Source organism: Pangasianodon hypophthalmus, chromosome 8 (genome assembly GCF_027358585.1).
Source record: "Pangasianodon hypophthalmus isolate fPanHyp1 chromosome 8, fPanHyp1.pri, whole genome shotgun sequence".
Classification (NCBI taxonomy): domain Eukaryota; kingdom Metazoa; phylum Chordata; class Actinopteri; order Siluriformes; family Pangasiidae; genus Pangasianodon; species Pangasianodon hypophthalmus.
In genome coordinates, this window is record NC_069717.1 from 24230984 (window position 1) to 24247326 (window position 16343).

Sequence of the window (16343 nt, forward strand, 5' to 3'; positions counted from 1 at the left end):
TTGGACTACTGTTAGATAAATAACAAAAGTGAGTGATATGACTTTTTACAGAAACCCTGTGTTCAACCACAATTGTCACATTAGAATCATCAGGCCACCAATGCAAGCTGAGCTTATTGCCAAGACATGCAGTTCTCCTACTCTTTGCTGAAGTGATCACTAGCAAAGAGCAGTTTGGTGTCCTGCATGGGCTCATAGGGACTCCAGTGGAAGAGTAAATCTCATGTTGGGCTCTTGGGGGAGCCTTTCTCCCTTCAGAAAGACTGTGACAAGTGTATCAGCCCCCAGTAAGATACCAAGGCGTTTCCAACCACTAGAAAACCATTGGAAACCAATGACTCACAGGCCACTTCAGGACCACAATATGGACTCTGTGGTCTGATTACGGAATTCTGTGCACTCTGGGGCGAGTTGTGGGCCAGTGCATCCTGACCTAGTGGACTGTTCAGCTCTGCCAGGGAGAACCACAGTGAGTCGATTTGACCTTGGCACGACACGAATAACACTGTGGTTCGACTGTTGGTTCACTGTCAGACTGGAAATGTCTCCCAGGCACAGATCCAGACATGGTGTCCCTGTACTGCTCGGATAAGAATCAGCAGGGGAAAATTGTTTCTCGGGCTATAAGGAGTTCTATACTAAGGCCTAAGCTTTAGCTCCAGGATCAATGATTTCAGTTTAGCCATGTCTGATGCCATCTAAATGCCTAGAAATAGAGTCTGGTCATGTTTTCGGGTTCTTTCTCTGCTTATCAGTCGTTGTTGGCCATGGACAATTACAATGAGCAGGTTGTTAAAGCTTTGGCATTTGGGTCAGCTTCAACTCTAAAGCAGGGTCTAAATCTGCCAGCCCAGAGCTCCACATCTGCACAATTATCATCACTGCACAGGGAGGCAGTGGACATACAGCCGATGTTTGACTTTGGCTAAACACAAAGTTAGCTAGTAGGATGGAGTCACAAGCCTACTAGTCTTTGGATGGTAAATTGAAGAATGAAACCCTGAATGGCCTGGCAGAGATAGAAGGGGTTTAACTGAGAACCCCATCCCCACTGTGAGCAATCAGGCTAATGTAGTAGGCTAGCTATGAGCAGTGTTTCAATATGCTAGCAGCACTTAGTCACAGGCCTGCTAGTCTGCTAGACGGTAAGGCAAGGGAAGAGGGGTCATGGCAGTGCAGTAATCCGGGAGGCCCCACTCAGCGGAGATATGTGGAAATGGAGAGAGACCCAACTCTGGCCCCGTATGTGTTAGTAGACTCCAGCTATGGCTTGCTATGGTTAGGGAGGAACACTCAACCATGTTAACGGCACATATTCACAGGCCTGCAGGCTTAGGGAAAAAAAAAAAGTCAGATCACTGAGGGAAGATGCACTGAGACTGAGAGCTGAGGGAATTAGCTTTGAACTGTTCTGTTATTCTCAGCATGGCAGATTGATAGGTAACAAAGATAGCAAGCTAACAAGGGAACAAAATCGAGCTTGTGGCCACATTACTCCGAATGGCTTCAGAAAGTACAAAATGCACTCATTTCAGCTGTTGAGAAATGACCATGTAGTACACAGTTATAGAAAGGAATTTATTATTGCACTATTTGTTGTCATCCACATGTGGATGGGTTCCCTTTTGAGTCTGGTTCCTCTCAGGGTTTCTTCCTCGTGTCATCTCAGAGTTTTTCCTTGCCACCGTCACCTCTGGCTTCCTCATTAGGGATAAATTTATAAATTTATAAGTTTAAAACTTATATCCTGAATTTATATGTTTCTGTTAAGATGCTTTGTGACAGTGGCCATTGTTAAAAGCACTACAAATAAAATTGAATTGAATTTAACAGGAGATGATGAGAGAGGATGGGAGTCTTTGGGCAGCTTTGAACAACATGTTGCCTGTAGGTCTGACTGAAGTCACCAGCTGTTATGCAGGTAACTCCAAGGTGCAATTGAGGGCCAACATATGTGTGAGGCATGAAGATGAAAGAGGAATGATGGCCATATAATGATGGCATATGGATCAAATACTGTCATATTTCGTCCCCAATGGGAAATTTGTTTGAGTTAGAAAGGTCAGGTTTGTCAGCAATAGGGAAAAGGTTAAACTGTGCAGGGGTCTCCAGGACTGGTGCTCAGAAACCCTGCTCTAGAGTATCTTTGTCAAAAAGTTGATTACATTCTTAATGACTGAGCAAAATCTGTCAATGATATTACATCAACTCTATCTCAGCACTTTTAAAAAAACAAACAAAAAACAAAATCTATTCAGGACTTTCTAAGTTTGGTGTGATTGAGGGCATTTAGCTCAGAATGTGCTGTAGTTATGTAGCTGCAGTTGTGATTTTCCCCGTCTTAATGGCAGACTTGTGTTGTTCCTATAGATTGGCGACCTGAAGGACTACTACCATTTCTTCCACAGCCGGACGATAAAAAGGTCGACGCTCTCCAGCCGCGGCACACACAGCTTTATCTCCATGGAGCCAAAGGTCAGGCCATCACCATGGCAACAACACACCTGGGTGTACTGTGGTCTATAATAATTTTTTTGTCATATACACAAAAAATTTATGTTGTTAGTGTGATGATGTGAATTGAATATTAATTTGAATGGTTAGTTTGCCACCAGTGTAGCTCCTTATAAAATTCAGTGTATGCATGCACACACGCATGCACGCGTGCGCACATGCACGCGCGCCAGCGTGCGCGCGCACACACAGCATCCGCAGTGATCTTGCGCTAAAATCTGGAACCATATGTTTGACCAGTTCTGTTTCTAACAAAAGATCTGAATTGTGGAAATAATTAATGCATAGTATGAATCTGCTCTCTCCTAGGTGGAATGGATTCAGCAGCAAGTGATAAAAAGAAGGGTAAAGCGTGATTATAAACCCTTGTACCCAGCTTCAGTCAAGACCAGTGCCGCCCAGTCTGACTCCATCTACTTCAATGATGCTAAATGGAGTAGCATGTGGTACATAGTGAGTATTACAAACCACTAGCCAAATTCATTTCATAGTGTAATCATGCAACTACTTCAGCAGAATATGACAGATATGTTTCAGGTAAATTTAGATGCACCAATTCCATTATTTTTCATTCTTGTTAGAGTCTGACAGAGCTCTGTGTACGTGTGTATTGTTTTAAAGGTGTTGTGAAGATGCCCAGTTTGCTGTTGTTTTTTTCTCAGATAATGATCTTAAAATGGAAATTATAAACTTAACTGAGCTGTTTGACCTTTGTCTGCAAATGTCACGGACAGAGAAATACAACAGTGCATCACATTGGAAAATAGGGTCAAACCTAATCCGTTATAGAGCCAATATTTCAGTTACTTCCTGGTCCATTATCATGGTCCATGCATTTCTAATTTAAAGATGTTTTACTAAAGATTAGTCTTTTTTTAGCCAAGATTAGGTCTCTAACAGTTAGGTTGGTTCAACATTTGAATGATTCCCACCCATGTTCACAAAGCTCTGCCCCTAGGATCTATGGTGGCCTGTAGAGTGTCTATAAAAAGATTGACAGGAGGCACATCCAAACACAAACGCAGCATTCAGGACCAGAATTCAGTTTTCCAAATGGGTTTTCTCAGCAGCTTAATACACTTTTGCTAAGGCTGCGGTTTAATGCATTGTTTTTTTGTTTTTTTTTTAAACCATGTTCTACATATCTTCCAGTTTATTTTTATAAGTAAGAAATCAAAAAATCCTTTAAAGCACCTTTTTTGTGGTTTGTTCTGACAGTAGCATTGGCAGTAGACTCCAGTGTCACCCAGATTACTGTAGAAAAGAAAGCCATTTTGGAGACTTCCATTGTACATCACCTCCATGTCACAATTCACACATTTGTTTTATTTATGCACATTTAATTGTGTCAAACATTTAATAATAATAAAAGTCAGTGTACTATAATTATGATACTAAGATGAACAGTGACTAATAGTTAGGCTATCCTTTTTCACTACAGAGAAGAAACCTTGGAATAGTATTTAGCAAACATCATGATGTTTTTACATTCCATCATTTTGCTGTATCACAGAGCACTGATTATGATAAGTATGACAGCATATATGTATGAACATATTAATATTTGTAGAATGTTTTCACAAAAAGTAATGGTTGCATCACAAGCTTGTAATGCATAAACCTCTGCCCTTTTGCTCTTTGTTCACTGAAAAGTTGTGGAACTAGTTGGGCACTTTGCCCTAGTTGCTCTAAAGCCTGAAACTTTCATGTAATTCTCATATATATAGTATTAATCTGTATCAGTGTTTTAGTTATTAACTAAAAATTGCTGCTGCCATATGAATATTTGAGACGTTCAATAATTTGTTGACTATGGGCTTTAATTATCTTGTTGAGTTATTATTGGTTGTGTATGCCTGATCATCACACTGAACAATAACCCAGTAGCTACACTCATCTGTTTTCTGTCAATGGTTAATGCAAATCAGATAACGTAAATACTTTGACCTGGACACCACCATCCACCAGGATTCCTGGGAGTTGTACTTTGAGAGCAATTAAACTTGACTTGTGAAAGATGGTCTGTTTCAACCGCAGGCCAAAAGAATATGTTGCATCGTGTAGTCAAGTAGGTGACATTTACTGGATAGTGTAATCACTTCCCGAAACTGAGCAATGTAGGTGGCTCTGCTTCGCAATGCAGTGTTATCAAGAATTTTATATAAGTGCTGTTGGTCATTTTTCTCAACACCTACTGTTTCCTTTTCTGTCCTTATAGTACCTCCAACCCTTACTAAAATAAATAAAATGCAGTCCGAATGTGTCGCATTTTTTAAAAGAATTCCATGTAGCACTAGTTTGCTTTTCTGTATGAAATCTGTACCTTAACTTGATATAATCTGTTTTTCATTTGTCTACCCACCTGCTGAGTTTCTCTGTTTTGTGTGTTGGCAGCACTGTAATGACAACATACACAACTGCCAGTCAGACATGAACATTGTTGGCGCCTGGAAGAGGGGATATACAGGAAAAGATGTAGTGGTGACTATTTTGGATGATGGCATCGAGCGGAACCACCCAGATCTTATACAGAACTATGTGAGTGGTTCATGTCTAGGTTGGGCTACACAATGTGTTTATTAATCATTTTGTGCTAATTCAGTATTACAATACTATACTAATATTTTTTATAAGAGTGACTGTGTAAGCTCATGTACTGAAACTTAAGCAAATAAAGCTTGCTCAAGTTTCCCATTCCAGTCGACTTGGCCAACTCTTTGCATCTTTGTCTCATTTTTAACTATAGTAAGCCATGGTCTCTTTCTCTCTGGTCTCCATGTACAGGATAACCAGGCCAGTTATGATGTAAATGGAAATGACTTGGACCCCATGCCCAGATACGATGCCAGCAATGAAAACAAGTAAGAGTGCAGCACCGGGCAAATAGAAATGCACTCCACTACTTGAGCTACTTCACCTGTGTGAAGAGTGTGTTTATAGAGCATTTCTGTGGTGTGTGTACGAAAGTGAGAAGCTTGTTTAGTTGTGAATGTGTATATTTGCTCTGTGTGTGTGTGTGTGTGTGTGTGTGTGTGGTAACCAAATTGATGCTCCTCCTCTGTGTGTGTGTTTGTGTGTTAGTCTGTGGCTTCCACTCTGCCAGCGTGTGTGAGCCGGTGCCAGATGGCATCGCAGCATTTTTGGAAGGTTGAGCCAAAAAGCTTGGCCTAGGTTTACTCCTCAGCACCAGCGCTGTTCTGTTGGAGTTTCAAACACACAGTTCTTAAACTACCCATGAAACTACCTTCCTGCACCTGATTTTAATCCTCTTTCTGTTTCAGTTTTTATATAGTAAAATGTAGACTAAAGTCATTTGGGATTTTATTTCTCATTTAGTTCAAAGACATAACATTGGTTCCTGGACCAGAGCTTTTTAAAGGTCACTCAATCTTCTGTGACTATTGTTTATGACCACACATGATCCTTTGACTAGACAGATCTGTCGTTTCTTATTTCTTAAACCGTTAGAAGCTGCAATACAACTATTCATGAGTAATTCCATTGCCTGAGGAGACTTTAGGAGAGTATGAACCTATTCCTCTTGATCTGAGGAAGTGTGTGGTTGGAGGAAGCTTTTCATGGCATGTATAGACATGTTCTATAGAATATTGTCTGCTTGGGAGTGTGCTTTTGTGCCGGATGTCTGCTGTGTTTAAAGGAATACTTTATCCAAAACTGCTAATAAGGCACTCACAGAATGAAGTTTGTTTGTGACTGTCTGGCACAATTCATTTTTATAAATGCTAAATGGACTAACATTTACATTCATTTCCATAAATGAGTGGTTTTTTTTTTTCTTTAACTCTTAAACCTGATCCATGATATGGTGATGAGCCTTTCTGTAATGGGTTTGCATTTGTTTCATTTGTTTTCTCTGATAATATATAGGAAATATGACTCTGTTATGTATCAGAGATTTTCTATGAAGTGAAGCACAATGGCTACAATCTTACATGCTCAGAAATGAATACATCACAGAGACAAATGTACTTTTGTCACTTCAAACAACTTTAAAGAGCTTAGTTTAACCCATACAGCCAGAGATGGGATTATCCCATCTCATGGGATTCATCCACTAGTGTTTCATGTGTGTATTATGTTGTATGTTGTAATTTGAATACCTAATGTGTGATGAAAATACTGCTGAAATATGATGTGTGTATGCATAATAGGGATGTATGCCAGTGGCTTTTATATATAATTTATGCATCTATCTATCTAGGGTTATTTGTGTAGGCAAGTGTAAAGTACACTTGTGTGTAGAAGTTGTTTAATATTATACGTTAGTACAGCAGGTATGTAAGGATGGAAATGTGGTAAAATACCATATAGTTTTACAGTATAGTTACATGTTATGGTAATATGCACTAAGTAGCTGTACTAATGTAGCCGTAATAATAGAGACAAGAGACTTGAGTCTTGGTCTGAGAAATGTGTTTTGGTGGCTGTGTGTTTATGGCCTCCGGAAGTTAATGTCCAGGTTGTTCTGCGTAGGCTGAGCAGGATGACATGAAGTGTGTATGTGTGAGTGGGTGTGTGTGTGTTTCTGCTTTTCTCATTGCCTTGTATTCCTCTGGCAGATGTGAGTGTACACAGAGTCCAGTACTGTAGCACAGAATAAAGCACATATGAGGAAAAGACTTTCTGGCCATTTAGTTATGCCTTGGTACTGTTTAGTCAAAAAGTCAATCATAGATCTGTCTAATAAGCTTTTTGACACCATGAACTGAAGGTTGCTCTGGTGAATGGAAACTGACTTTGCCTGGGGTGTGATGGTATTATAGATTTTTTTTTTTTTTTGTAATCATCCTTTTAAATGGCTCATATTTGAGACGCTGGTTACCATGGCAGCGTGAGTTTTTCTGAGCAGCTGTTCTCTGCTGGAGGTTCCACAACGGAATGCACTCTCTTTCTGACCTTGACTTCATAAGATTTTTTTTGGTGTTTTTTTCTTTTTTTTTTCCTGGTGAGTTGTCGTATTTGATTTTTGTGGGCTTAGTTTGGGTCAGTCTTGCCGCTAAGAATGTCTCCATGTGTCATCTGCATACAGATTCTGGGGAACTCTAGAATGTTTTCCCTCAATAGCTCAAATATTTAGCCACTGTGTTTGCGCCGACTTGGCTCGAAAGGAGCATGTTTAGTTTCAGCACAGCTGTTGCCTCGCTAACCCTGTAGCTTCTCTCTCTTTCCCTATCAGAATATGTGTTGCAGTGGTTAGTGGTATGATCTCTGACCTCTGACTGTGTGTATACCCTGATATACCCTTGTGTACTCTTCAGGCATGGCACACGGTGTGCTGGGGAAGTGGCAGCATCTGCTAACAACTCTCACTGCACTGTCGGCATTGCCTACAACGCCAAGATTGGGGGTGAGTGCTGTACATTGGTGTGACCCATTTTCTGCCACCACTGTGGCTTTGCACTCTGACCTCTTGCTCCTTGTTTCTTAATTCTCTCTTGGTGTCTAATCACACTCATAACCACTAACTTGTCACTGTGTGGGCTTGCACAGTCTCAGTCCTACCTTTCACTCCCAGATGGTAATTTACATGTATTTACCTCTCCTTCCTTAAGTACTGTCCAACCAAATCTTACAAACTTGCCCACACACACTTCAAGACACTTCTTTAAGTGCATGTTTGTGCCCTACAGGTGTGCGCATGTTGGATGGAGATGTGACAGACATGGTGGAGGCGAGGTCGCTGAGTTTGCAGCCGCAGCACATTGATATATACAGTGCTAGCTGGGGGCCAGATGATGATGGCAAAACCGTGGACGGGCCTGCGGCACTTGCCAGACAGGCCTTTGAGAATGGCATCCGACAGGTAAAAAGCTTATTATATACTTAATTTAATCCACCTGGATACAGAACCACACCATTGAACACATCATCAAGTCACATATATTCTACTCTAATGGCACATGTAAATGTTGCTTTCGAATTAGCTCCTAAGTAGTAATTTGCAGGTCAGAATGATGTAATTTTTGACCTCGGCACATTCAACATACAAATTGGAAAAAAAAAAACATGCCTCAATGTTTGTCATTTGTTAGCAACAAGCTAGCCAGCTAACTGTGAGGAGCCATGTATATTTTTATCCTCAAACAGCAATCTGCATATAAAGCAAAGTATGATTTAAAGCAAATACTTGTATATACAGCATAACTTATTTAAAAATAAGAAGTGCTACTTTGTTTACTTTTGATGCTTTGTACAGCCATGTTGATTTGATGTCACTGGTAAACTGGGAAAGAAGTTGAGAAGAGTACCCAAAGTTGACAAGTAGGAATTTCATGTTGAGGGGCATTTTCTTTGGCTCTTCCTGGTTGAAGTTTGGGACCTGTAGTCAAAGGTAGTGTATTAGTCAAATTGCAAGACGCATTCACTTTTGCTTGGTGAAGGTATCGAGCTTGAGGGCAGAATCAAACCAGCTGGTGGACCCGATCCAGCCTGTGTGCGAAAGTTTACTCGTGTACTTTATGTAGTCTGAGTCATAATTTGGTGTGCCAGTAATTAGTCTGGGTCCTGTGACAGAGGCTTGTTTCATGTGGTTCAGATGTGTTTCAGGTTTTTATGTGTTACCTTATACTGGCAACTCAATCTTTACTCTTTTTAGACAGAATATTTGCCCTGAAGCAGCATTAGTGGCCCTTCTTGAGTCATCTAAGTGTCATCTAAGTTATAGAAAGAGACAAAGGGAAACAGTTATGGGTTCCCATCTGGGTTAAAGATTTAGAAATAGGGGAGATATAATCAAATGGAACCTAACTGTGATTGCAACCAATGTAATTAATGAAGACTGGTTTTAGCATATCACAATTTGTATTATGTAATGATGACCAAGGCAATGATTATTTTACTGTCCCTTCATAGGGCAGGAAGGGCCGCGGTTCCATTTTTGTGTGGGCATCAGGTAATGGTGGGCGGAGTCGAGATCACTGCTCATGTGATGGCTACACCAACAGCATCTACACCATCTCCATCAGCAGCACAGCAGAAAGTGGCCGCAAGCCCTGGTACTTGGAAGAATGTGCCTCCACTCTCACCACAACATACAGCAGTGGTGAAAACTACGACCGCAAGATTGTAAGTTCTAAATAGTCACTAATTCATTCATGCTTGCAAAATGCAACTAAATAGTGTAAGAAAAATGCACCAAATTCAAAGTGACTTCCTATTCACTCCATATCCTTTCTACATACAGTGTAACAATTGAGATATAGTTACAAAGATGTAACATGAAAAAACATAGTAAAAGTAAAGTTTTTGCTGAAGAATTTACTTAAGCAAAGCAAATTGAGTAAATATAGTGTTACTGCCAACCTCTGGTATGGGCAATGTACAAGTGGCAAGTGACATACAGTGCATTTAGAAATATTCAAACCACTTGCTCTTTGCCCCAATTTGTTATGAAATATGCATTCTATTTCAACCTTGAAATACTGTATTTCTACAACATTTACCACAGGTGAACTCTAGGGGAAAGACATACCTCTGCCTGTATAAAGCTCCACAGCTGACAGTACATGTTAGAGCAAAAAAAAAAAAAAAATTGTTCACAGGATTGTGTTAAGTCTGGGGTGAAGCATCAAAATTTATCTGCAGCTTTGAAGGTTCTGAAGAACAAAGTAGCTTCCATCATTCAGAAAGGGAATTAGTTCTGAATAACTGAGACTCAGCCAACCTATGTATGAGAAGGGCTTTAGTCAGTGAGATGACCAAAAATCACTCTGATGGAAGTCCAGAGGTCCTATGTCTAGATGGGAAATCTGCTAGAAGGACAACCATTTCTGCAGCCCTCCACCAGTCAGGCCTTTATGGTAGAGCAGCCAGACAGAAGTCGCTGCTCAGGAAAAGGCATGTGACTCTTCGCTTTGCTAAAAGGCATCTAAATGACTTTCAGGCCATGAGAAACAAAATTCTATTGTCTGATGCATCACCTGGCCAATTCCATCATTACAGTGGTAGCAGCATCATTCTGAAGGGATGTTTTAGCAGCAGCCTGAGAAGATTGTCAGGATTGAGCAAAAACTTTAAGGAAAACATGCTCAAGAGTGTTCAAAACAATGTGGGAGAGGCTTCAAGACAAGTCTGTAAGTGTCCTTAAATGGCCCAGCCATGAAAATAGCAGTGCTCTCCATACAACGTGAGAGCTTGAGAGTTTCTGCAGACACAAGTGAGAAAAGATCCCCAAATCCAGATGTGCCAAGCTTACAGCATGATGGCCAAGGAGACATAAGGCTGTAGAATAAAATGATATCCCCCGTTTTAATATAGTTAAAATAAATTATGTAAGAGATTTTAAGAATTTTTTTAATCAAAGTAATATCTTCTGTATCTACATCTTGCAGACATCCATTTTGTGGGTTCAGTACATGATGCTATGTTGTCTCTGTGCATGGTGTTTAATTTGTTGGTCAGTGGGTCATTGTGAAACAGTCTAGCTGTGAACAACTACGGTTATTTCACACACACACACACACACACACACACACACACACACACACACGATGGTCCTCCTCTGAGACAGTCTTGGAGAGACTTGCTAAATTCCACACTAAGGTATAAAAACCTGTAATCTCTTACACAGAAAGACTCTGTACTAATATATTTTTACAATGCCATGAAATACTTGCCAAAACACTAACGCTGTTCTCTCCCTCCCTTTAGATCACTACAGATCTAAGGCAGCGCTGCACAGACAGTCACACTGGAACATCAGCATCAGCTCCAATGGCTGCCGGGATCATTGCACTTGCCTTGGAAGCAAAGTAAGACTTCATTCAAATTAATTAAAATCCATTCCATTAAATCACACTGACCATTTACTGTAGTGGGGCTTTTACTATTTGCAATGTTAGTTTCCACTTTGATGGATGAAGAAATTTGACGTGTGTTTCCTGCAAGCATATCATGGGCTACCTGTTTTAAATTTTTTGAGCAAAACATTGACTGCCATTTATATTTTCATAATGTAAACACTGATTACTGTTTAAGGACACATGGTAAACATCTTAACAGTATTTGATCCCACCGTGCATGGTGAATTAAGGTCTAAGAAAGTCAAAAGTAAAGGATCATATGCTAACTTAATGCTGCATGATATGGACAAAAATATTTTAAGATATAAGATATATTTAAGATATAAGATATTGTGATGACAATATGAGATGTGATAAATTAAGACTATAATATATTTTTAAATTAATAAATATATAAATGTGTTTTTTGTTTGTCCTACAGCCCTCTCCTGACATGGAGGGATGTACAGCACATCATTGTGAAAACGTCACGTGCTGGCCATCTCAGTGCTCCTGACTGGAAAACCAATGCAGCAGGATACAATGGTACTGGCTTTTAAATTCTTTATGAACCCTACCAACTTATAGCGCCTTACTAACCGGCTTTGCATAATAAAACTGCAAGGCCGAAATTCAATTAGAGCTGTATCCTCACTGCTATCAGCATAATGCAGTTGTTCAAAGAAAGTCTGTAAAGAAGTCACTCAGCCTTCATGTCAGTTTATGCACTTATCTTTGTTTGAAACTATATGTGTTACATATACCTACAGTAAGTCACCTATATGGTTTTGGGCTCATGGATGCGGAGGCCATGGTCAAAGAAGCTGAGAGATGGAAACAAGTCCCCCCACAGCATATATGTGTGGAAAATGCAGATAGGCAAATAAGGTAGTTTCATCAACACATCATTACATGACTCATCAACATGACAACACTTGTCCATGAGTTTTTCTTTCTCTCATGTACCATTTTATGTCTGAAACACCCAGTTTTATGTTTCCATTGTAAAGCAAGGGTTCTATTTGAATTCTTCCCTCTAAAGGACAATTCGCCCAGAGCATGTTGTTCGCTCCGTTTACAAGGCAACGGGCTGTACAGATAATGCGAATCATCATGTCATTTATTTGGAACATGTGGTTGTACGCATCACTATAACACACCCACGAAGAGGAGACCTATCAATTAATTTGACTTCACCATCTGGGACAAAGTCACAGCTCCTTGCCAACAGGTAAAATGGCCTGAAAAAGGCCATAAAATTAAGTATTTCGATATTTTAAAGTTATCACTGGGTTGTCTATAAAGGGTAGATGATGTGCATTAGCAGTTTGGCCACTTTCACATCAAAGTAAGAACGTTTCTGGCAATTTAGTTGTTCACTGTTGTGTATTTAGTTGTTCAATGTTGTGTATCTTGCAGACTGTTTGACCACTCAATGGAGGGCTTTAAGAACTGGGAGTTCATGACTACTCATTGTTGGGGAGAGAAAGCTGCTGGAGACTGGATCCTTGAGATCTATGACTCACCCTCACAACTCCGCAGTCAGAAAGCTCCAGGTAGTCACCCTCAGACCTTTTCTTTATAACTGGAACACTTTTCATTTGAAAGTGTTCCATTTAACTGAGCTTCATTATTTACTGTATAGATGGGAAGAATGCACTACATTACCCACATTTATGCTTTTTTGTATCTGCCCGACCCACCCCCACCCCCACTCCTCACAGGCAAACTGAAGGAGTGGGCTTTGGTGCTTTATGGTACCTCAGTGCACCCTTATTCCTCCCGCAGTGACAAGCCTCGCTCTGTGGTGGAGTCTCCAGTTGAGGATGAGTATGGTGAGGAGTATGTGGGTAAGTGAACCTCGGTCATAACGAACATCAGAAAGGTTGCCAGAGTTTTTGAGTAATGCATTCTGCCCACTCAAAGCAGAGTCCCATTCTTTGATCATAGAAATCTGTCATCTCTTGTAAGGCCCCTGTGACCCGGAGTGCAGCGAAAATGGCTGTGAGGGCCCTGGGCCCCATCAGTGCATCAACTGCCTGCACTACTTCCTCAAGTTTAAAAACAACACCAGGTACACCACGTGTATGTGAGCATGGACATTGATACTATAATGTATTCTCTTGGGGGAGAAAATCAGGGTGCACATTTATCAATATTCTCAATATTGTCAAAATTAATGATCTGTGTTCTCTAAAAACTGTGGAGGCTTATAGCATGTTTTCACTGAACAGCATGGCTCTGCAATGAATAAAAAACACCACTCAATTGATGTTAACAAGCCATGTTTTTCTCTCAAGCGAACCAGTAAGCACACACAGCAAGGTTCTTTTTAATGGCGGTGCGCAACCCAAACACAACCATGCCAGTGCATTTGTGAATATAGCCTACAAATAACTTTCACCTAATGGCTGCTCACATACCCAAACACAGCCAAGTCTGCCAATACTTTATTCTGAAGTGATCATACCAAGACAAAGTGCAAAACCTACCCAATAAATTTAAAAAGAAACCCAACCACAAGGTACAGTGCATCTGGGGCTGAATCCCAAAAATCTTTCTCTTCTATTCATGGGAGCACTGGGTAGGGCATTTAGCTCTGCTGTGTTATATCCTCAGTATGAAACTGAATAGGAAGCCATTTGCGATTTGCCTTAGAAGATGGCAGATTTTACATGGATCATAGAGAGAAAAAGCTACATGCAAGATAAAACTAGGGATAAGTATTGTGGTAGTGTGGGTAAATAAAATGAATTGCTGTTTGAAACTGAGATGTTGGGTTGTAAATCCACCAGAAAAAGACTCTAAAACCAGGCTAAGAAACTTTGAAATAGAATTACACTAGCCTACTGCAGGCCACATGATACCTAGGCAAGAAGAATAACCAAATATAGCATAGGTACCTACGTACAGCAAGGCTCACTAGTTCAAAGAGAAAATGTAGATTGATGAACTAATAGGAAAAAAATAGTACATGTTGACAGACAGCTGTGTATCAGCATGTCCCTACTAACATTTTACACTCACAGGCATGTATATGTTGGTGGCTGATTCTTTTTTATTTGGAAAAAAATTTAAGTGGGTGCACAAAAACACACACACACACACACAGCTATACTTGAGGCACACATCTGCAGCCAATGAGTTTCTCAGCCTCAGACTTTTGCCTTTGTTTCTTATGGAAAGCTTTTCCTCATTGCTGTCAGCTGCTGAGTTGTCTGTCTCAGATGGCTATCCCTTACTTTTCTTTCCATTCCTACCTCTCGCCCCCTCAGGATGTGTGTGCCTGAGTGTCCGCCTGGCTTTTTCCGGGATGATAAGAGGCGCTGTAAGAAGTGTTCCCCTCTATGCGAATCCTGCATTGGTAGTCGCAGCGATCAGTGTACCTCCTGCCGGCAAGGTTTTTACCTCCGAGAAGGAGCCAATACATGCATCTATGCATGCCCTGAGGGGTACTATCTAGACCTTGGTAAGTTACCATTTCCTTTCCATTTTCTTGCTTAATACTGTAAGTATGGAACCACCCAAGGTTAGTCAGTAGAATATCATGCATGACTCTGTCTTCCAATTAGTGTATACTTTGTCCTTCCTTTCCAAACCTCAGACTCTTAAACGCACTGCTAGAACATGCCAACATCTGATGAGGTTTAATCATGTGATAATTATACTGCATTTGAGGTCTGACTCCTTGGTTTCTCTTACAGATGCCAGTATGTACCGTAAATGTAGCGAGAACTGCAAGAAATGTACTTCAGCAAATATTTGCACGGAATGTAAGCCAGGGCTCAGGTAATTTCTCTTCGTTCAGCTTAATGCATATAACAAAGTTTCTATGGTACCTAATCTATCCTTCCAGTTAAAACTGGGGCCACGATTTGTCCTGAAATGTAGCTTGAATCTCAACCCCACTGGCTTGCATCATGGCCCAGTATCATTAGCATATTGTGTAACTGTTAGCATGGTTAAAGTCAGGAAAGCCCACAGAAAACTCGCCAGAAAGGAACATGCTGGCCCGATTTTGAGAAGCTGGTGGAAACTCCTCCAACACATACAATCCAGCATTTGACATTCAGATGTTGAAACACATTATCTAGAGAGTATTTCAGATTTCCCATATGCGCCCAGCAATAGCAGTAGGAAAAGAGAGTGGAGAGAGGTGGAAAAAGCGAGGGGGGGCAGGTTATGGCACACGGAGCCTCCCTAATGTACAGCAGCTGTGTTCTGTGAACAATTTTGAAATATGTTTGAGGAGTGATTTCTCTGAATCTGCCGTAAAGGTTTTCACCCACACATTTGGAGTTTAAGCCTTGATTTGTTTAACTTTTCAGACTTGTTTAGACTACTGCAGGTCTAAAAGATGGGTGACAAGCCTGAAATTTAGTATATACTGATTTTTCTGCCAGTACTCCCTCATGGAATTCAATACCATGTTTAAGCACATGGCAATAGAGGAGCCCACATTAATGAATTGTCTTAATGTCCATCAGAAATTACAGACTGCAGTTTGCTGATGCTGTCGGAAGGCTTTATTAAGCAGCTATATCTTTAAATATTTAATAAGAGATCAATTTAATTTAGTGTATTTTGTACTTTTGTAATTTTGCTGCTGACATCTATTTGAACACTTGAGTTTTTAATAAATATTCAGTTCTAACTTTTGTTTTTCTTTTCTTTCTTAATATCTGACTCCATTAAAATTTCTCTTTGCTAGTCTACAAGGGAATAGGTGTCAGCTGACCTGTGAGGCTGGCACATACTACAATGGGCACAAACGGGTGTGTGAGCAGTGCCATCCTGCTTGTGCTACATGTGCAGGTACTTTGACCTTTTCCCCCTGCAATTAATGAATGTTTCCCATGTTCTGCCATTTTAATACATTGCTTGTTTCATATTAAATGCATTCAGTTTGGTTTCTGGCAACTGTAAGGGGTGTTTTAGTTTTCAGGTTTAGCAAGCCTCCTAATTATGTGTAGTTCAGAGTTTATGTGTCAAGTGAAACATTTTTGGCAGCTGTGAAATTGTGTCATT

The 16343-nt window shown here is 40.4% G+C and overlaps 1 protein-coding gene across 5 annotated transcripts in view; it reads left to right on the forward strand.

Moving 5' to 3' along the window:
* pcsk5b (proprotein convertase subtilisin/kexin type 5b) overlaps nucleotides 1-16343 on the forward strand; it is a 44267-nt gene that overhangs the window by 2920 nt on the left and 25004 nt on the right. For 4 of the 5 annotated variants that reach the window (XM_026925865.3, XM_026925868.3, XM_026925870.3 and 1 more), the window contains exons 2-18: nucleotides 2371-2475; nucleotides 2824-2967; nucleotides 4909-5052; nucleotides 5299-5375; nucleotides 7794-7882; nucleotides 8166-8338; nucleotides 9388-9600; nucleotides 11185-11285; nucleotides 11758-11861; nucleotides 12086-12203; nucleotides 12358-12546; nucleotides 12735-12871; nucleotides 13040-13165; nucleotides 13287-13389; nucleotides 14591-14784; nucleotides 15020-15104; nucleotides 16027-16130. In XM_026925865.3, the coding sequence (XP_026781666.3) occupies nucleotides 2371-2475; nucleotides 2824-2967; nucleotides 4909-5052; nucleotides 5299-5375; nucleotides 7794-7882; nucleotides 8166-8338; nucleotides 9388-9600; nucleotides 11185-11285; nucleotides 11758-11861; nucleotides 12086-12203; nucleotides 12358-12546; nucleotides 12735-12871; nucleotides 13040-13165; nucleotides 13287-13389; nucleotides 14591-14784; nucleotides 15020-15104; nucleotides 16027-16130 (2206 nt within the window). Of the gene's footprint in view, nucleotides 1-2370; nucleotides 2476-2823; nucleotides 2968-4908; nucleotides 5053-5298; nucleotides 5376-7793; nucleotides 7883-8165; nucleotides 8339-9387; nucleotides 9601-11184; nucleotides 11286-11757; nucleotides 11862-12085; nucleotides 12204-12357; nucleotides 12547-12734; nucleotides 12872-13039; nucleotides 13166-13265; nucleotides 13390-14590; nucleotides 14785-15019; nucleotides 15105-16026; nucleotides 16131-16343 lie in introns of those variants that run through there. The other variant, XM_053235972.1, reaches the window with a different exon arrangement.